The sequence below is a fragment of the Balaenoptera ricei genome, chromosome 5, assembly GCF_028023285.1.
Source record: "Balaenoptera ricei isolate mBalRic1 chromosome 5, mBalRic1.hap2, whole genome shotgun sequence".
NCBI classification, from domain to species: Eukaryota; Metazoa; Chordata; class Mammalia; order Artiodactyla; family Balaenopteridae; genus Balaenoptera; species Balaenoptera ricei.
Window position 1 is genome coordinate 111,230,202 of NC_082643.1, and position 22,281 is coordinate 111,252,482.

Consider the following 22,281-nt stretch of genomic DNA (forward strand, 5'->3'; position numbering starts at 1 on the left):
AAGCATCATTAGTGGTAAAATAAATGAAATATACCATGTTTAAGAAAAGGAGTACCCAATATTCTAAAGATCAATTTCCTCCCAAATTGACCTTTAGATACAATGTAATCCCAAATCAAATCCCAACTGGATTTTGGTGGAATTAGTTAAACCTATTACAAAATTTATACAATACAAAGAGCCAAAAAAAAAAAAAAAAGTCAAGACATTCCTAATGAAGAAGGTAAGAGGATTTACTCCACTAGATTTCAAGACTCTACAAATATATAGTAATTAAGACAGTGTGGCAATAATAGAGCAATAGACAAGTATACCAGTGGAATAGATCAGAGCTCCCAGAAACAAATCCACACATAAGTGGAAACCTGATCTAGGACAGCTGGCACAGCAGATCAGAGAAAAAGGATACCCTCATCTTGGGACAACTGATTATCCATATGGAAAAAAAAGAAAATGGATCCGTCCCTCACACTACACGCAAAAATCAACTGCAGAAGGAAAAGGGCCTAAACGAGAAAAGCAAAACTTCCGAAAGAAAATATACGAAAAGAAATAATTCTTCAGGCATGCAGGTGAAAAAAGGAAAGCTCCTTAGAACAAGAAAAAAAAATTGGATTAGTCATATTTAATAGAAGAAATGTCTGCCTGTCTTTTACGACAACTTGGTTGGGTAAAATATATATTTGGTTCATACTTTCTTTGTTCTGGAACTCTTAAAACATTACTCCAACATAAAAACTCAGGGAATTCAGAATCCAACGGAAAGCCATCTTATAAAAACCACTGAACAAAAAAATACAGACCATAAAAACTTGACTCAAAGAAAGAGCTCATGAGTGGGCATGCCGTAATAAAAGAACTGATGGGAAGGTGGTAAGGTTGAATCAATTTACTTACAGAACTCAAATACAAACACCTATGGAAATTTAAGATTTGGAACAGAATGTGTCACAAGCCTAGACAATATAAATGTAACAATTTAACATCACTCTAGACTTAAGAATGAGGAGATGGGAAGAACTCAAAAATGCTCTCTTCTTTCATACAGAAACACACAGACCTATCTATAGCTGAAATTTTCAATTTATAAAAACAGAAAATGGGAATGCTGTTTTTTGGCAATCAGCAAAAGTTTTAAGGATGGGTAATATCCATGTTGACAAAGACATTGGAAAATGGACCCACATCCACATTTGGAAAATAAATAGGTATAAATTTTAGTGGGTTGTGTGGCTGTCGGCATAACTGATGCCAACTTGGCACTTCTCTGTCACCAAGGCTTTGTAGATAATAGATTGTTTAATGTTTGTTAGGTCCAGGTGGCCTCTATGCTCTGTTAGTCCCCAAACAATGATGAAGAGCTTCGCTAATATATTCCTGGTGCCCAGAAGACTAGTTACCCATTCATAAATCCTGACTAAGGAATACACTTCCTGTTTCCAAGCACATACCCCCGTACCCTAGGTTAACTATGAAATTGTCCCAGTGGCCCCTCAGCAGTGCAGAGTGTAGCTGTGAATGTTTCCAGATCACTGTTTGCCAGATTCCACCCTGTGAATAAGTTACCCTATAATAAACTGATCCACTGATTATATGGAGCTGCCTGCCTTGCTTTTCAGTCTCAAGATTCCTTCTCAATTCAGTGGGCACTTTTCATTCCCTCTGTCCTCCAACATGGGTAAATTGGCAAGATGCAACAAAATTTTATTTAAAACTCCTAGAAGTGAAAAAAGATCCATCATTTTTAAAACCACCTCCAAAACCTGGATCAATTTACCCTCTCAAAGAGATTCTGGGAAAATCAACACAAGAATCAATCAGAAGCCAAAGCAGAAGAAGAATCATTAGAAACTGATTGTGTGAAATTCTTTACCACACATTCTTTCTCTTCATATGGTCTATATTATTAGCATCTTGAAGGCAGAATCCAGGTCCTATTTGCATGCAGAATTTTATAGAATGTAAGGTAGTTATCAACTGGAAAGTAGTTTTAAGATGCATTCTGATTTTCCCCATTTAACAGCAATTTTGTAAAGAACGAAAGGAATTACCAAAAGTTATTATTAAGCAACTTTGTCAGTTACATATTCTGATGCTCCAGATACAAGAATAGAGCTCAAAATTTAGGTATCCTTACTCCTAGCTCAAGGCTGTCTATACCACTGCTTTTGAAATAGACTGGCTTATCTCTCCAGACCGTACCTGTTAGCCAAACCGTGCAACCGCGAAAGCCACCTCTGGTCCCCACCACCTGACCTCTCTTGTTCCTGCTGACGTGGTGAGCTTGATAGGTGACATTAGTTGCCCTCTGCATCCCCTGGAAAAAAGAAAAAAAATAAAGAATTCTGGTTTACCTGAGTCCCTAAAAAGGTAAACATATATTCCTTGCAAACATACAGTAACTGCCCTATGTAACATGCCAAAAGCAAGGAAAAAGATGAAAACAGCTTTTTCTTTCTTTAGAGTACCTGGCACAGTGTTCAGTTCTTTACATACACCAATTAATTAGTCTGCAAAGCCCCTCAAGGATGCAGAAACTCCTACTACTGTGGTTTTCCCGATGAAGGTGTGAAACCTGAGAAAAGTTAAATAACTTGCCCCAGTTCCCCTAACTAGTAAGTGGCAGACTCCAGAGCCCAGTCTTCTCACTCATTCATTCGTTCAACCATTGTTTCCTGAGGCCCTACTAGTACACCAAGTGAACAAAACAGGGTCCCTACTCTCATTGAGCTCATTCCACTGGCAGGAGACAGACCAATAACACTTAATTATTAAATCAGAGAGTGACAAGCGCACTCTGAAAATAAAACAGGGTAAGAATGGAAAGAGAGACAGAGGATGAGTGCCTTTTTAGACAGGATGATCAGGAAAAACCTCTGAGAAGGTGGCATCTGAGCAGATTCCTGAATGAAGTGTGGAAGGGATGTCTGCAGGTATCATGAAATGCATGATGAAAAAAATGGAATGTAATTGTTGTTCTCTCAAATTTTCTTCTCCTTAAACAAAAAGGGCATAAAATTACATAGTTCTCAAAGGATCTTAATAGACGTTTCTCCAAAGAAAAAAATACAAATGGTGAATAAGCACATTAAAAGATGCTCGACATCATTAGCCATCAAAGAAATGCAAATCAAAACCACGAGATACCACTGTACACCAACTCGATGGCTATAATCAAAAACACAGGAAATAACAAGCGCTAGTGAGGATATGGAGAAATTAGAATCCTCATACGTTTGCTGATGGGAATGTACAGTCACTTTGGAAAATAGAAGTTCTACAAAACATTAAATATAATTATCATATGTCCAAATGATTCCCACTCCTAGATTTATGCTCACAAGAAATGAAAACATGTCCACACAAAACTTGTACACATATGTTCTAGCAGCATGATTCATAAAGGCCAAAAGGTGAAAACAACCTATTTGTCCATCAATTAATAATTAGATAAACAAAATTGTTTAATTGTATGGTATATACATACAGTGGAATATTATTTGGTCATAAAAAGGAATGAAGTACTAATACAACCTACAATACGGACAAACCTCAAAAACATTATGCTAAATGAAAGATGCCAGTCACAAAGACCACATATTGCATAATTCCATTTATATGAACCATCCAGAATAGGGAAATCTAAAGAGATAGAAAGCAGATTAGTGGTTACCTCAGGCTGGGATGTTGGGAGAGGAATGTGGAGTGACTTCTAATGGATATGGGGTTCTTTTCTGGGGTAATTAAAATGCTCTAAAATTGACTGTGGTGATGGTTGCACAACTGTGTAAATATAATAAAAACTACCAAATTGTACATTTTAAGCGGGTAAATTGAACGGTAGGCAAATTATCTCAATAAAGTTGTTTTCTAAAATTAAAAAAATGAATTACATAGCCTCTATTTTCTCCTCCTATGGAGCAAAAACATAATTTAGATTCTTTTCAACAAGTTATGCCTTTATAAAATAGGTAAGTGACAGCATTCTTTTAATAGGGTGTTTGTATTTGATACTGCGTATAGCTCTTATTTTTTTTAAGACAGTTTTATTCATCATTCACTCAAAGATATCTACTGAATGCACACTACATGCTTGACATTCTTCTAGGTGCTGATGAAACAGAAGTTCACAATACCAATAAAATCACTGTCCTCCTGGGGCCTCTCTAGTCTTCCCTCCCAGGGCAGCAGCTCTCAAAGCGTGGTCCCTAACCAGCAGCTTTGGCATCTCCTGGAAACTGCTAGAAATGCAAATTATCAGGACCTGCCCCAAGCAGACTAAGTCAGAAACTCTGGGGTGGGGCCTGACAATCTGCATTTTAAAGCCTCCAAGCGACTCGGATGCCAGTTCAAGTTTGAGAACCACTGGACTAAGAGGAAAAATAGAGGCGATTAAAGAAAACACCAAGATAAATAAGGAAATTATGTAAGTTAGAAGTAAGTATCAAAGAGGGGGAAAAAGTAAATAAAGCAAAAAAAGTGAAGAAATATCATAGGAAGTGTGATATTTAGACAGGGTGGCCAGGGAAGGCTTCAGCAAAAAGAGGCTATTTAAGATCTCTGATGACCTCTGAGGGAAGCACCTTCCAGACAGGGAACAGCAAGTGCGAAGAAAAGTGAAAAAGTAACTGGGGAAATCCAGAATGATTGCTGGGCAGTCCAAACAAGCCGTCTGGAGGCAACGGTCACACATCTAAAGCAAGAGCAGTGGCCATGACCATGTTTTCTGCAGCCACGTGAGTGGCTCAGGTTGAGGCATGGAAGAGTCAGACTGATTCACCCTTGACCCAGAGGTCTTCAAAATGGGGAACAAACACCCTCATAGGTACACGAACATGGACTTTGTCAAGGGACCATTTCCATCCAGATCTTCAACTTCCAGATGTGTTCTTTTCTAAAACTGGTTGGCCTGAGAAGGTGCCTGAGGTTCAGGATCTCTTTCCCCCTCTCCCTGCACAATCCCCCTAGTGTACAGGAGAAAGCATCTCTGCCCATCTGCATCTTACTCTCACTCACTGCCCTGGGGGTGTCCTCAGGAGCCAAAGGGACAATTTGACCATTCTTTTAATAGGCCCACCACAAAAGCTGCACCCCTCCCCCACTAACCATCTCATTAGCAGATGTATCAATAGTTCCAATAATCACGAAGAATTCTACTATGGGTCTCCCAAACCATTTCATTTCAATTAAACTGATGAAGCAAACATAACTTTCCAGCTCTGCATTTCCAGGATTTTAAACAAAACCCGGGGTGTCTGACCCAGACATCTGCGTCTCCCGGGAAGCAGCGGCCCCTCTTTCCAGCGGTATCCAGTTTTAGCTCCCAGGCAGGCAGCCTGGGAGGAGAGGAGACAGGAGCTGGGTCTGCTGGAAGGGGACAGGACTGGGATAGGGGCACAAGGAGGGTGCTAAACACATTAGCTGCCTACACTTGCAGAACCTGTTTGACTTCGTCGTTTTGTTTCGGGATTTTTTTCCAAGTTACTTTGCTTTGGGGCAAGAAGAAACATGTATTTAATGAGTTTTAATTCATTTTGGCACCATAAAATTATCTTCTGCTTTTCTTTTTAAATTGAGTAGAATGTATAAAAACTGAGAAGCTACAAAATGCTGAGGCTGTGGTTGAGAGAAAATATAGGATAAGAGATTGTTTTAATCACTAGAAAAGTATGCTCCCTCCGGGCTTCTTGCCTCCTACATTTAAAAAAATTCTGGCAGTAAATATGGCAGTCTGGGTACAAGGAGGCTTACTGTTAATGTATGTTTGATATTTTCCATATTAAAACACAAACTTAAAATAAGATTTGCCACAATCTCCTACCTCCCGGTTTTTCAGAATAAATCAAAGAGCACTTTTTAGAACTATTAGAATTGCAAGGTGGTGGGTGTATGCCTGAATTTTACTAAAAATCTAAAGGTCACTTCCATATGTAATCTTCTAGTTCCCCTTCCCCTCTCTTTTCCTTTTCCACCCGCTCTAGCCAAAGCCTTCCTATAATCCCGCCAGGAAAACATGACATTAGTGGGTGCATCAGTGAGTTATTTCCTTCCAACTCTCCATTCCTGTTCTCAGAGTCTTCAATGCCCTAGTTTCTACTCACAGAACAATGAAATCAGGCTTATTCTTTTCTAAGAGTCTGGGTGGTTTATAGTAATATTTGGCTTGTTGTACATACACCCAAGGCAGTCCCTGTAACATTTACTGCCCATAGGATTCGTCTGTTATTTATGGACCGTTTTATACGATGTCTTTTTGTATATAATTTTTACTTCCTTGGGAGAATAGGCCAAGCACTGTGAGTTATAGTTCTTTGTGTTTTTCACAACACCCAACCTCTTTTCTTGTGTCTAGTCAGTGTTCAGTAAAAGTTAGATATAAGGCATTTATTTTAAAGTGTGATTTGTGTTCTCTGTATAACTTGCAAATGAAATGATGATTGACATTCAGAAGTCTTAAGAATAGCAGAACTGGGACAATTCAAAAGAATTCCTTCTCTTTCTAAGATTGGGACTAAATGACTACCAGTCCTGTTACTAGGCTAACGTCAGGTGGCCTCTCGTATGTGTGGTGTACATTTCCTACACATTCTACAAACTGCTGTCCTCAACACCCACACGAGTGGCCCTGTGACCCTTTTTGACCCACCTTAATTTCCACATGGGCTGTTTTGTTATTTTATCCACTTCCCTATGGGACAAATTAACTTCTCCTATGATGCTATTTAGGAGAATTTCATGGTTTGTGAGTTTATGATGATTTTATGAAGAACTCTGCATTTTTAAGTGAAATTTGTAAAGGCACAGAAAATATACCAAATATCAAGCATAATTCTGGACTTCAACATCTATCACTCACCCCACCACCCATCTTAAACTGACTGCCAAACAGTATATTCTTCCAAAAAGAATACCTGAAATGGTAACACGGATGTGTCTTTTATATCCCAAGACATACTGTGAGTAAACTGGAGAGACGGTAGAGTACCATGTGGATAAAACTGAAAAGAATACAATGAGAAGAAAGCTGTAGTTCACAGAATTATTGATAACTGAAATTAATCTTTCGAACGTTCACGTTAACAAGCCAAAGACAAACAGCAAGAGTGAGGCTCATACGTTCCTGGAGGTTAAGAAAACAACTTGAAAAGGCTACACTTAAAACCTTGCTGCTACGAAGCATGGGGCACAGCAGCACCTGCAATGACCTGCCTGCTTCTCAGAAAGTGAATCTCAGGCCCCACCCCAGATCTCCTGAATCAGAGCTAAGATACTGGCATGCCTATTCGATCACTGTCATGCATACACTCCGCATATACATTATGGCTCTCCAACTATTCTGTTTTAAAGATTAAAGAACACTTAAATATTTACTTAATGGATATTTTAAACTGTCAATACTTTTAATGGAAGGGGCCCTGGATGACCTCCAGTTGGGAAGTCCAGCCATAAGAGATTCCTAGAAGTCAGAAATGAGCCTGAGACTACCTGCTCATTCATCATTTGTTGATGGAGTCCTCCTAGATACGGGGAGTAAAACGGATCAAAAACATTTCAGGGAAGGAGACAAACGATAAAGAGAGAAAGACACCTTTACACTGTGACAGGCCCCTGCCTCCCACTATGGTGACAGCAGGGCTTTCCCTACATACATGATGGGGATGCGTCCTCTACAAGTGGTTGTGCTTTTGTGTACTTTACTGTACAATACTGTATAGAGTACAGTAGTACAGTATCTTTATTTCAAGCCCAGGATGTCCAGAAGCAAGCATAAAAGCAGCAGTGATGTAGCCAGGACTGTACTGTACTTTTCAAGGTACTGTACTGTAAGATTAAAAATGTTTTACTTTTTGTGTTTGTTTGTTTTTTATGTATTATTTTTGTGAAAAGTATTATAAACCTATTACAGTACAGTACCATATAGCCGACTGTGTTAGCTGAGTACCTAGGCTAACTTTGTTGGACTTACAAACAAATTGGACTTATAAATGCGCTCTCGGAACGGAACTCGTTCATATGTAGGAGACTTACTGTGCATGAATGTTCACAGCAGCATTATTCATAGCAACTGAAGAGGGGAAACAACTCAAATGTTCATCAACCAATGAAAGGGTAAGCAAAATGTGATACATCCAGAAAACATAATATTATTCAATCATATAAAGGAATGAAGTATTGATACATGCTACAACATGGATGAACCCTGAAAATATTATTCTAAGTTAAACCCTGAAAATATTATTCTAAGTTAAAGAAATTAGACACTAAAGGCCATATATTATATCATTACATTTATAGGAAAGTCTAGAATAGGGAAACCCAGAGACAAAAAGTAGATTATTGGTTGGCAGGTGCTAGAGAGGGGGAAAGGGGAAGGATAGGGAATGATTGCTAATGGGTACAGGGTTTCTTTTTGGGGTGATGAAAATGTTAAAAGTAGATATTGGTGATGGTTATAAAACTGGAAATATACTAAAAACACAATGAACTGAACACTTAAACATATGAGAGATAAAGACAGAGGGAAGGGATGCAACCATCAAAGAAACTACAGAGAAGAATAAGAACAATGGCTGCAGTCATCTAACTGGATTTCTATATGTACTGTCCAATATTTCCACTGTTTACTCAGTTAAAACTTACTTGGTAGAGAACTGTGTCCTTAGGAAAGGATATTTCACAGAAATAATTACCACTTAGGTAAATACCAAAAAAAAAAAAACAAGCAAAAAAACAAAAACAAAAACCAGTCTCTTCATTTGAACCAATTACTTAGTAATTCGCTTTCAAAATAATTCAGGGTTGGATTTGACTGTTTTGTTGTTGGTATGCTATGGGTAATTGATCCATCTCAGAGCCAAAGATGGTAACATCCTAGCTGGTGGAGGAGAAAATGCTAGTATCGGATTTTATTTTAAATTACTAGTTTGGCATTTCAGAGTTACCTCATTTATTTCCCCTTTTTCTTACTCAAAGCAAAGAATAGAAGAGGGTTTCTCAACCTCAGCATTAATGTCTTTTGGGCCTCGGCATTAACGATAGTGCTTTGCTGTGGGGACTGTCCTGTGCACTGCAGGATTTGTAGCAGCATCCCTGGCCTCTACCCAGCAGATGTCAGAAGCAACCCCCCCTACACACACACACACACACACACACACACACACACACAAATATAACAACCAAAAATGTCTCCAGATATTTTCCAAACACCCCCCTGGGGGCTGTAAATTTTTACCTGGTTGAAAATCACTGGAGAAGAAAACTACTCCCCAAAGGTCAATGTAATAGAGCGAAGTTGGGGAAGCTTATTTCATATTTCAACTTTAGAGAAGCCACTATGCTAAGGGGAGGCTAACTGACAGCTGGGTACCCTGCCGGAGCCAGGACTACAGAATTGCCCAGAACCGTGATTCCAAAGTTGCCACCATCTCTCGAAATTTCCTTCCCCGGGGAAGAAAGTAAGAACGAATACACGAGTACAAAATACACACGTAAGTAGGAAAAAATGTCGGCAGCCATCCCAAAGTTACTATCTAGACCTGTCCAGTATAACTTTCTGAGGTGATGAAAATGTTCTATACTGCACAGCCCAATACAGCGGCCACGAGTTTCCTATGGAAATGTAGCACGTGAAACACGGAATGTTTCATCTTATTTTAACTAAATTTAAGTTGCCACAGGTGGCTACTGGCTACCAGATTGGACAATGCGGATCTAGACCCTGCTGTCATTCTTCCCGTTCTTGTTGTCAGTCAACACGGAGTACATTCTTGGTAGAAGTCCAGTTCTCCTTCTCCTTTAGGCAACTTTTCCAGCAGTATCTCCCTAGCTTCCAGGGAAGGAAACTCAGTACCTGCCCCTGCACACAGCCAGGCCAATGCTCTGAAGGAGGACTATATGGCTTTCCAAATGCTGTGTGTTCCATTTCTGCATGCTTGCTTCATTTTTTTACCACCTCAGTCTTCCCCCAAATCCAGAACGGGCTGCTGGCCTTCTACGAAAGGCATCGAACAGTATGAGGGACAAACTGTTCAGAAAAAGTAGAACTGATAAAAGGGAAAAATATCTCATTCGTGTATTTGCTTTTCAATTAACCCTCTCCCAGGTAGAATGTAATATCCATGAGAGCAGGACCCTTTGCTGTCTTTTTACCACCGCACCCCCGGCACCTGGAACACAGGCACACATACAAAAAGCAGGTGTTAAATATTTGATGAATTAATAAATAAGAACACCTTAAATAGTGCTCATGTGCCAGCACTAGAGTGCTTTAAATGTATTAAATAACTGAAACCTCATTATAACCCTATGAGATATGCCCTATTAGCTCCACTACAAGCTATGTTTCATTATCCACATTATTACATTTGAAGACAGTGAGGCACAGAGGAGTTAGGCAACATGCCCAAGATCACACAGGTAGTAAGTGACAAAACTATAATTTTAATTCTACCACATATGGAGCTTATTCTCTTACTTAAGCTGTGCTAAGGTACTAGTAAGTTATCTAAGACTTTTAATAACATAAGTACCCAAGCTTACTCAGCACCCTAACCCTTATCCCCATCCTGTTATATGAGGAGAAGCTCCATGTAGACGCAAAACCTCTATAACGAAATATGATTACAAGATACACGATAATAGCAGAGCGCAACAATAACACAGAGGTGCACAAAGAATTCAGCCTATGTGCAACAGCGTGTGGACACAGGAGGCCACAGTTTCGGTACAGGAACCCGAGGCTCTGAAGACTTCCGCAAGTGATAAAGGTCAACAGGCATCAGGGCAGAAGGAAAGGCTCGTGTAAAACCCTGAGGATGTAAGGTATAGAAGGAGAGTTGGTGCTGGAGATATGGAGCTATGGGAATTTGGGGCGTGGAGGAGAGAGGGGAATGGAACGGCAAACCAGAATGAGATTGTATGTGCTTCCGAACGGCAATGCTAGATCTCAGACTACTCTGTGGGTAGTCGGGTCCAGCTCCACTGTAAAGCGAGTCCAAGCAATGGATTTGGCCCAACATGAGTCTACAAAATAGGTGAGTGACACCTGGGTCTGAACTGAGGGCCAGCTAACACACAGTTTGAAATGTTTTACGGAAGGCAGATGAAAACCGGTCCCAATAGAGAAAGGTTCAATCAGATGCTAAATGATACTCATTACACCTGATGCTTCGTCAGACTGAGATAAGAGGAGGCTAAAGGGGCATGTTCATCCTTGATTTTCTTTACCATTCTTGTAGGTACGTGGAGACACCTCCCTTCTCTCTAGTATATTCTCTAACTCGAATTTAACCATCAAATCTTTATTTTCGACCTTAACCTAACTCAATCCCTAGAGGTGTGCTGTCCACAGGTCCCGACTGAGTTTTTAAAATGTGGTTAGTAAATGTAAAATAGATAGCTAGTGGGAAGCAGCTGCATAGCACAAGGAGATCAGCTCGGTGCTTTGTGACCACCTAGAGGGGTGGGATAGGGAGGGTGGGAGGGAGACGCAAGAGGGAGGGGACATGGGGATATATGTATACATACAGCTGATTCACTCTGTTATACAGCAGAAACACAACGCTGTAAAGCAATTATACTCCAATAAAGATGTTAATTAAAAATAAATAAATAAATAAAATGTGGTTAGTCTACAGTGAGATGTGTGCTAAGTGTAAAGTATATACTTATGTATATTTTTTAATAATTTTATGTTGATTATGATAGTATTGAACTCATTTTTATATTGAGATGACAGTACTTTAGCTATACTGGGTTAAATAAATATTAAAATTTATTTCAACCTGCTCCTTTTCACTTTTTTTTTTTTTTACTATGACCTCTAGAAAAATTTAAATTACATTATGTGGCTCACGTTATATTTCTATTGGATAGCCTTGTTCTACAGACTATCTCTACTAAGGCCATCTGTCCCTTACATGCAGCATGCTTAATTCTGGGTCCACCTTTTACAAGCTCTATGACATCTCTGTGCCTCAGCTTCTTCATCAATAAAATGGAGATACTAATTGGAATAAAGAGGATAACTAACAATAACAGCTAACACACATAATACTCAGACTGTAAGAGCTAACACACACACAACACTTACAATATGCCAGACACTGTTCTAAGCATTTTTCATATATTAACTCCTTTAATCTTCACAATATCCCTGTGAGGCCATCACTCCCATTTTATAGATGAGCAAACTGAGGCACAGAGAAATTAAGTGACTAGCCAAAGGTTACACGGTTAGTAAATAGTGAAGCCCAGGTTTGAGTCCAAGCAGTCAGTTCCAGGGTCCTTGCTTTAAACCACTGTCTCTCATGATACCCACCTCAAAAATGGTACAGAAATTCAATAAGTTAATTTAGGTAAAAAATTTCAAACTGTCTCCAGCACATAGTAAACACTCCTTCAGTGTTTAACTATTATCACCATCACTCCAGCCCTCAACCTACTTCCCAAATTCCCTGCATGCCGTGACTTTTCTCCTCATTTCCCAGGATTAAAACCTCAGGATCCTCTTTTAATACGTCTCCCTCTTTCATTCCCTAACTCGTCAGGTCCTTCTTACTCTTCCTTGAATGCTCTTAACGCATCTATTCTGCTTTTCCACTACCACCTTAGCCCAGTACTCTGCACCCTCACAACTGTATGAATTAATAGCAGTAACAAGACAAAGACCTTAACCGGTGCTCATGTACCAGGCATTCTTCAAGTTTATTAATTCATTTAAACCTTACTATAACCCTGTTTGTTCCCCAGGACTTCTACATCTGGGCTCTAACAGTGTCTAATTTCTTTAGCAGACCAGTCTTCCTGGAATACCAATTTCATCATGTGATGGGAACTTTAAATGTGTCTGGATTCACGTGTCCTGACACGTGTCCCTATCAGCTGATGTATGTGAGAGGAAAAGATGATGGGTGTTCCCTACTGGGGCAAAGAAGGATTTACAAGGCCCTGAAAACTAAAAATTCTAGCCTCGTCCAAAATCTCTCACAGAATCTAGTCTCAACTCAGCAGCCAAACATTAACAACTATACAACCTAGCCCCATGCTGCTCATTCAATCTTACCTCCAGTCAACAAAAACCCTCCAGAGTGGTTAAACAGGTCTCTTCATTGTTCCTGGAGTAAATAATGGTCATTATTACTATTATTTATATTATGTATAATAATAATATTATATATTATTATACATAATATAAATTATTATTATTATTAGACCTTATTCATACAGTTCCCCTCTGCCTCAAAAATCTGAGCACACTTCTCCTCCATCACGCCCAGACTAAACTAATCTCCCCTCTAAACTGTGATAAAACAGCTGTCTTACCCCACTCACTGGGGTCTATAATGATATATTCATCACCCGGCAAATGCCAATCACAACCCCAACCAGGCCCTGAGCAACTGGAAGGCAAGCACAGAGTCCCTCATTTCTCACCTTCCCCGTGAGTAGCACATGCCTCTACAAAGCACACGCACTTATTTGGCAAATGGAACACTAAATGAGTTACAGACAGTGTAGCCGAAATGACATGTAAACACCCTAATCCAGCCAACCGTATTTCCCTAACCAGCAAATACCTCAAGGTAACAGGAGCAGTGGCAATAGTTTCATAGCAGTGTTATCACTGCATTCTCCAAGTCATTATCTTCTTTACTCCTCAAAACTCTCCAGTGAAGTACCACTACTATACCTTTAAGTCAGCTGAGGTTTAAAGAAGTCGAGGGTTTTTACTCAGGATCACACAACTACTACACAGCAAAGGTGGAACCAGAGACCAGGCCGCTAGTCCAGCGCTCTTTCCAATGGTCTAATTCACCTTTTATCTCTTCTCCGTCCTTATCACCTAAGGAAGAGTTAAATAACTAAGAGGGGAAAGGAATCGGGTGAGAATACTTGGTAACAACAGATGTGGTAAATTAATGACTTGAACATTTGTCTGAAATGGCTTTTTTTTCTTTGACTCACCAAGGGTAATGACGATTTACAAGGCTGCATTTAAACCTCATAATCTTGCTGTACTGTGAAATAAAAATTTCCACCCAAACTTAAAACGGATATCTTTCCGGCCTCCAGAGCTGGACACCACCTCCTCCACCCCACCCCCTCTGCATTTACAAAATCTTAGCTTAAGGCTGTTTCTTACCAAGAATAATTAAGGAAGTAAGCAACCTTCTGAGGTTGCTTAACCATCAAAGCAAACTGGCAGTCCTTGCTCAACGTTATAAACCATTAGTTTCCCCACACTTTACTGTTTCCATGTTATTTGCTAGATATTCCGATTTAACAGCGAATCACAAAGAACCTCAGTTCAGGGCAGTCTCAGCTCATGAATGGCCACATTGTTGGGTACTCTCCCTTCACGATGAAAGTCAGAAATGGAAAAACGTGGAGATGGACCCAAACCTGGGCTCACTGCACTGGCAGAGCCAAGAAAAACCAGGAAACGTACCAAAGACGCCTGCCTCTGCCTCCTCCGCAGACCTTCAGGCCACTGGAGGGGATGCGGGCAGCTCCCCCTCGGGGGATGCAGGTTTCAGCAGCCGCCAGCTCACTGCCGAAAGAGCGTCCTCGAGGTCTCCTCTGAGGCGAGGAGCTGAAGAAGGGGGCGTTCTTCCCACGGACCCTGGATCGGATCCCCGCCCCCGCCGCGCCACTCCACCCGGCACAACCCACTGCCCCAGGTGAAAGGCGCCGCGGCCTCGGGTACCACCCCCAATTCTCCAGGGAGGATACAGACGAGGCGGAAGGGAGGCAAGCTGCAGCCGGAGCCTCCCAGAGCCTCCTCCGCACCTCTGCTCCGACTCACCCAGTTCTGCGCGTTATTGCTCAGCTTGACTTTCTTGCACAGGCTACCGGGAACCTCCATGGCTGCACAGCGCGCCGGTGCCCTCGTTCTCAGCGCCCAGAGAGTAGTCGGAAGATGGGAGGCCGGCGGGGGCGGGACGGGAAGGCGGGGTCTCCTCGCGACTGGGCTGGCACGCGCTGTCGTAGGCACGCGCTCGTGCTCGTGGCTCTGACTGAGCCGCGCCTCGGCCCCGCCTCCGAAATGGGTACGCGGCAGAGGTGTGTGGGGTGGGGAGAAGCAAAGGACAAGAACCGGACGCAGGGTGTGGGAGCGGGGCTTCAGGGCGCGCACCGACGCCAGCACGCACGACGCTCCTCCCTCTTGATTCTGAAGAAGGGGCGGGGCCTGAGAAGGTAGTCGTGGAACTTCCAGAGTCCCTCCCCCGCTCGCCGCCTTGCGCTGCGCATGCGCAGAGGCTGGAAAAGCGTCTCAGGCCTCGACCTGGAAGGACAAGGAAAGTTACCAGGCCCCCAGCTCTTTGCGGGTTTGGCTGCCTGCTGCTGTTTACTAGATGGCAGAAGGCATTGACGTGGTCTTCCGGCCCTCTGGTTTTTCCTCCATAAACCCGGCCACCAGTTTCCTAACCTCCATATCTGTACCCTCCTCGCCCTGGCCACATTTAAAAAGGAATTTTCCAGCTTCGCAGAGGGAAGATTTGCTAAACAGCTCATTCTCCACACGTTCCACTTAGCTTTAAAATTCTGCTCAACGCACAGTTTCAAAAAAAAAAAAAAGTCAATACCCCATCCCTGGACATCAGTAATTAATATCTCTCTGGTTTTAGTGGTTATCTGCAAGGTGCCTCCTTCCCCACTTGCAGATGTCTTTTCAGGAGATTTCTGTCGGATTCTTCTCACCCGCTAAGCCAAAAAGGGGCTTCTATTAGCTTCTCAGGAAATCCTTAGAGGAATGAAATCCAGGCTGAGGGAGGGCCCTTGGTTACCGCAGAGTAGAATGTCCATGTGTGGAGGACATTTTCAAATTCACCTAAGTATTCCGTGGCTACTTCACAGGAGGATGGGCTGGGGATGGAGGGGAGCCTGCCCTAGGAGTTGTCTCCCCTTCCACCCCCAGTACCCTATGGGCCTTTCCATAGCTTGTCCCTGGCACCAAGATAGTTGTCTGAAGTACTTCTCCTCCAAAACGCAATGCCCTACCCTACAAATACACACCAATCCCTACGGCCTGACATTACTGCCTCTTTGCTGGAGGACAAGAGGGAATGAAAAATGCCCACCAAACTAAGATGGTATCTTGAGACTGAGGAAGTGAGGCAGGTGACTCCATGTAATCAATGGATCAGTTTATTATACAGTAACTTACAGGGTGAGATCATGGGGGACTATAATCCAGAAGCGTTTACAGCTGCATCCACACTGCTGAGGGAACATTGGGACAGTTTTATAGCTAACCTAGGGTATTGGAGTAGTGCTTAGAGACAGGAAGTGCATTCCTAAGTCAAGGACTATGAGTGGGTAACTAGTCTCCTGGGCACTGGGAGTATGTCAGCAAAGGTCCTCATCATTGTCTGGGGACTAAGATAGCATAGAGGCCACTGGGTCCTAATGATTATTAAACAGTATCTATTAACTTCAAAGCCCTCGACGACAGAGAAGTGATTTACTGCAGAGTACAGTCCTGGGTAGGGTCAGTGGAAGGACAGGAGGAACTTCTACAGGCCCAAGTTGCCATCAGTTATGCTGACAGCCATACATTCTTTTTTTTTTTTTTTAATTTTTATTTTTGACTGCACTGGGTCTTCGTTGCTGTGCATGGGCTTTCTCTAGTTGTGGCGATCGGGGGCTACTCTTCGTTGAGGTGCGCGGGCTTCTCATTGCAGTGGCTTCTCTTGTTGCGGAGCAGGGGCTCTAGGCGCGCAGGCTTCTGTAGTTGTGGTGCACGGGCTTAGTTGCTCTGCGGCACGCGGGATCCTCCCAGACCAGGGCTCGAACCCGCGTCCCCTGCATTGGCAGGCAGACTCTCAACCGCTGCGCCACCAGGGAAGCCCCAACACACACTCCATTCTTAACATTGCTGTCAGCGTGTTATTTCTAAAACTTCAATCTTGTTACTTGACCTCAAACTGTCAATGGTTTCCTTGTAGCTTTTTCTTTGGGGATTCTTCATTTGCAGTCTGTATATAGAACTTAATTTCAGTATATTTCTGAACTCTGCCAATAACGGAATGAGCTTAGAAGAGGATCCAAAGCTTCAAATGAAAACACAGCACCACATTTGGAATCAGCCATTTCTCTAAGGAGTCCTAGGATTCCTGGTTTTCAGAAGGGAATGGTATTTAGAGATCACAATCTGGGCTTCTAAGACTGTTTAGTGCTTCTGAGTCAGTCCATATTTCTGGACTTTTTCAGTGAAAGACTTTTTTCAGGTAAAATATATCATAAGTTTACCCTGATACTATCAATTCAAATGTATTATTTCAGACATCATTCATGCAAATGAGCCTGAAACATCCTGTCAAATCCAAAACAAGGAATTATCAAAAACCACTAAGATTATGTCAAAAGGACTCAGAAACCAAACTGAAGAAGCTTTCCCCTGTCAAAATCACTCAATTAGAGCACTAAAGGGATAATATCTATAAGGTATTGAAACAAATTAAATATGTTTAAATCTAAATGTTCATGATGATGACAATTTAAAAAGAACTAATTGTCACACTTTGAGGATGCTAATAAACCAACTCATTGTTTTGAAAACTTATAAATAAAAGGAAAGAATTAAACATTTACCTTGGCTTCCATCACTAACTGTAAGTCAGGTAATGAAAAAGCTGATGAGAGGAAGTTTTTCTTTGTAGACATACAGCTAATAAATTAGGAAAGAAAGGTAGATTTTATAATGTCACCATTTTACAACTTTAAATGAAATAAATGGATAAAGACAATGGCCCTCAATGGCTGCTAAATCATGAAAATAAAGAACATTAGAACTTTCCTGCTTCCTGATGAAGTATTAATGCCCCCCAAAAAGTTAAAACTGATCTTAATCAAGTCTTCAGGTTTCATTATCAATTTATAGCAAATGCAGAGGAAAGAGGAAGATGTAAAATCACCATAAATGCAATCAGTCAAGTCCAAACTGTGGAAAACTACATCATAAATGACCTGATTCTTCAATAATTCAATTACAGGAAAAAATAAAGAAGAACTAAAGATTAAAAGATAACTTATGAGAACTATCAAGCAATTGAAATACATGAACTTATTTGAACACTGCTTCAAACAAAAAAATCTTTTTAAATACAGGAAATTTAGAGAGTCCCTAGACTCTTGATATTAAAGACATTCTTTTGGCATGATAATAGTGTTGTTATTATATCTTTAAAGGAGTAATTTTAGAGAAACATATTGAAAGATTTAGCAATGAAATGGCAATGCCATAGGTATTCAGGAAACAAAATTGGTCTCCTGGAAATTAAAAACAAGGTAGCAGGAGTGGAAGAAAAGGTGAAGAAGATATCTTTCAGAATACAGAGCAAAAACCCCAAAAGATGAGAAATAGAGGAGAATTTTTAAAAAGAAAGAACAGTCTAGGAAATTTAAGATGAAAATATTAAGAGTTCCAAAAAGAGAAAACCCACCAGAGGAAATAACCAAGGAAATTATTCAACAAAATTTCCTGTAACTGAAGGACTTTAGACATTCGTTGAATGTCCAGCTCAACAGATAAAAATCAAACACACAAAGCACAGCACTATGAAATTTCCAAACAGTGTTCCCCAGTGTTCTGAAATTGTCTGGAAATCCTACAAGCTTCCAAGGAGAAGATGGAGAGTTCACAAAGAAAGAATCAGGAGTATAAATGAATCAAAGCTATCAATAAACACACCAAGAGCTAGAAGACAAATGGAACAATAGTTTCAGAGCTCTAAAAGAAAAGTATTTCTGCAAAAGGAAAAGAAAAATATTTCCAATTTAGAATCTAGAATTATCATACACCCTCTCTTAAAGAAATATTAGAGGATACGCTTCACCTAAATAGAAAGAGAAAAACATGGCATCCGGAGAATAGGAGTTCCGACACAGGAAACAACTGGAAGGAATTCTAGTGAAGGGAGATCCCAGGATGACAGCAGTATACCAGGTCTAGAAGATAATCATTCAGAAGCCTCTCCAAGAAGTCAGGAAGCCCTTGGAGAGCCCTGTTTAAGATGATGAAATTGATAGAGCATTTGCCGGGAATGACCATACTGAAAATAATTTAGGTAGGTGACAGAGTTTGGGATTAAATTAGTGATAACTACTTAGAAAACTAAGTCATCAAAAAGGATACATTGGGACTTCCCTAGTGGCACAACGGATAAACTCCACACTCCCAATGCAGGAGGCCTGGGTTCGATCCCTGGTCAGGGAACTAGATCCCACATGCATGCCGCAACTAAGAGTTCGCATGCCGCAACTAAGATTTCGCATGCCACAACTAAGGAGCCTGCAAACTGCAACTAAGGACCCAACTACTGCAACTAAGGAGCCCACGTGCTGCAACAAAGGAGCCCACCTGCCGCAACTAAGACCCCACGCAACCAAGACCCCATGCAACCAAATAAATAAACAAATTTTTTTTTTTAAAAAAAGGATACATTTATCGCACCCTTTCTGTACAAACTGTATTTCAGGGTAATCAAATAGTTGATACGGGAAAGTTCAGACTGACAGAATTTTAGCTAATAAATGCAGAAGGAATGTTGGCATTTAAAAATAACCATTTTAAACAACTGACGAGGGAATTCCCTGGCGGTGCAGTGGTTAGGACTTGGAGTTTCCACTGCAGAGGGCATGGGTTCGATCCCTGGTTTGGGAAATGAGATCCCGCGCTGTATGGCACGGCCAAAAATACACCTGTGGGGGTAATTGATATAGGCAATAACCATTAACGACTGATAAAAGTATTAGGTGAAAGGTAGTGTGATGGCTAATTTTGTGTCAACTTGACTGGGTCATGGGGTGCCCAGATATTTGGTTAAACATTATTCTGGGTGTGTCTGTGTTTCTGGATGAGATTAACATTTGAATCAGTAGACTGAGTAAAGTAGCTTGCCCCCCTAATATGGTGGTCTTCATCCAATCAGCTGAAGGTCTGAGTAGAGCAAAAAGGTGACTCTTCCACAAGTAAGAGGGAACTCCTCCTGCCTTACTTCCTGGAGCTGAGGCATTGGTCTTTTCCTGCCTTCAGAACTGAACTGAAATGTTGGCTCTTGGGTCTCGAACTTGCTGTCTTTCATACTGGAATATACACCATCAGCTCTCCTGGGTCTCCAGCTTGCTGACTGCAGATCTTAGGACTTCTCAGCATCCACGATCACATGAGCCAATTCCTATCTATCTATTTATCTATCCTATTGGTTCTGTTTCTCTAGAGAACCCTGACTAATACAGGTAGGAAAGGGAATTTTATAATGGACACATCAGGCTGACACCACCTGCGTCCACTTGTTAATCTTAGCATCTCTAAAACTGGGACAGCAGATATCATGTACCTTAAAATGTGATGTAACAGGAAATACTCAGCACTATTGTTTTAGGTTGGGTTGTTGAAGAAGCAGGCATGGAAAGAAGGATTCGAGTACAAGTCATTTATTTGGGAGGTGATCCCAGGAAACACCATTAGTGGAGTGATACAGGAACAAGAAGCAAGTCAATAAAGAGTGTGCTATCAAGCAGCCATGGTGGGTAACTGGAGCTAAATCCCACCAGGGAACTCTGAGAAACAGTGTAGAGCATGTCCTTCAGAGTATCTCACCTGAGGGAGAGAACTAGGGCATTGATACAACTCCCTTCAGTCATTACTCAAGGACTACTCCCAGGGAGTGTTCATTCTCTGGTACTTTTGGATTGCAATGCACATCTATAGAGAGGGCACTAGTCCCAAAGAAAGCCCTCATGCAAAGAGATGGCAGTAAGGGCAAAGTGGATGTGGATGGGCACCAGAAGTGTTTACCAGAGCCACTTATGAAGTATTCTTTTTTAAAAAAAAAGCATATTTCTATACTATTTCTTTTTTATGTAAGAGCACTTTTTTTTAAGATGAGAAAAAACAAAGAATTTTTCAAAGAAAACCACACAAACCCACTTTAAAACAAAAAAAAAGAAACGAAAAAAAGAAAAAGAAAAGAAACTGTCTCCAGAGGAAAAATATCATCCTGGAAAGGAAGGCTAATAATAGTTTTACTACATGGCTCTGCTCTAAATCACACATATTTAGTCATAATAATGTAAACTATGAATATAAACCTTAACAAGATCGCGGTATGACTAGCTGGAGAGTTTGAGGGGATACAATGAGTGTGTGTGTGTTGGTGGGTGGGTGTGTGTGTGATGATAATAAGAGAGGAAAGAGATAAATCCTCATTTTCCATAGTGAGAGAACAAGAGATATTGTCTAAAACATAAAGACCAAGAATAGCAATACACCCATTGTTTCAAGATATGGAGATATATACCAAGAGAATTTGCTAAAAGACTTAAGAGTGGTTGCCTCCAGGGAAGGAAAATTGCTCTCTGTTTTAAAATTCCTTATTGAATTATTTGACTGTAAACTATTTGGATATTATCATTTTGACACCCATACAAAAAAACGTTTTTTGGAAAGAGTGAATTAGAAGTCAAATGAAGTTAGCATGTGAGAACAACCCTGAAGATGTTTGGCTTGAAAAAAGGAGCAGAGATATGGGACATAGTTGAAGGATAATACAGAATCAAGATAGGATAGTTTAAAAAGAAAGGAGAAAAACTAGAGTAAATTTTATGCTGATGAGAAAGATCCAACAGAGAGAGAGGGTAACTGATGGATGGAGGTCCTTGTGGCTGAGAATCCAGAGCATAAGTAAAGATGGGCCTTTAATGGGCAGTAAGTAATTCCTGCAAAATAAAGTAAAAGGAGAGGATGTGCACAGATGCCAGTCCATTTGTATATGTAGTGGAAAGATGAGGGAATTTCCATTGAAGGTTTTTATTTGTTCATTTAGTATGAAGCAAGGCCATTAGTGAGAGAGGACCATACTTTGAGAACTATTGCTCTAAATAATGGATGGGCATTCCTAAATATTTATAACTAATAATTAACCTTAGGCATTAAGATCTCTCTCACAATTTAACTGTATATTTCAAACATCATAAAAACTGAAAAGAAAAAATTAAATATTTTAAGTTAAACTGAGGAGCTATAAAAATTAGGAAACCCAGAGCAACGTATATTTTAACCCTTTGGGTACACAGGTATTCTCAGTAAGAGAATAATAGTTAGGTAAGTAAGCTTGGTAATATTGTAAGTCATTTCCTTGGTAATATTGGAGCATCAGTCTCAGAAGTTCACCTGCAAGAATTAAAAAGATGCCACACAAGCCAGAGATAAATGGTCATTAGGATCTCATTCACCTCCACACTCCCTCATTAAATCCCCACCAGCTGAGAAACTGG

The 22,281-nt window shown here is 40.8% G+C and overlaps 1 protein-coding gene across 3 annotated transcripts in view; it reads right to left on the bottom strand.

Moving 5' to 3' along the window:
• The window catches only part of PAPSS1 (3'-phosphoadenosine 5'-phosphosulfate synthase 1), a 103,399-nt gene extending 88,265 nt beyond the window's left edge, over nucleotides 1-15,134 (bottom strand). The window contains exons 1-3 of one of the 3 annotated variants that reach the window (XM_059923379.1): nucleotides 14,807-15,134; nucleotides 6,912-6,998; nucleotides 2,203-2,317 (exon numbers count right to left, since the gene is read on the bottom strand). In XM_059923379.1, the coding sequence (XP_059779362.1) occupies nucleotides 2,203-2,317; nucleotides 6,912-6,998; nucleotides 14,807-14,866 (262 nt within the window). In that variant the 5' untranslated portion in view covers nucleotides 14,867-15,134. Of the gene's footprint in view, nucleotides 1-2,202; nucleotides 2,318-6,911; nucleotides 6,999-14,449; nucleotides 14,549-14,806 lie in introns of those variants that run through there. The other 2 variants (XM_059923380.1, XM_059923381.1) reach the window with 2 other exon arrangements.
• Between the last annotated feature and the right edge of the window lie 7,147 nt (nucleotides 15,135-22,281).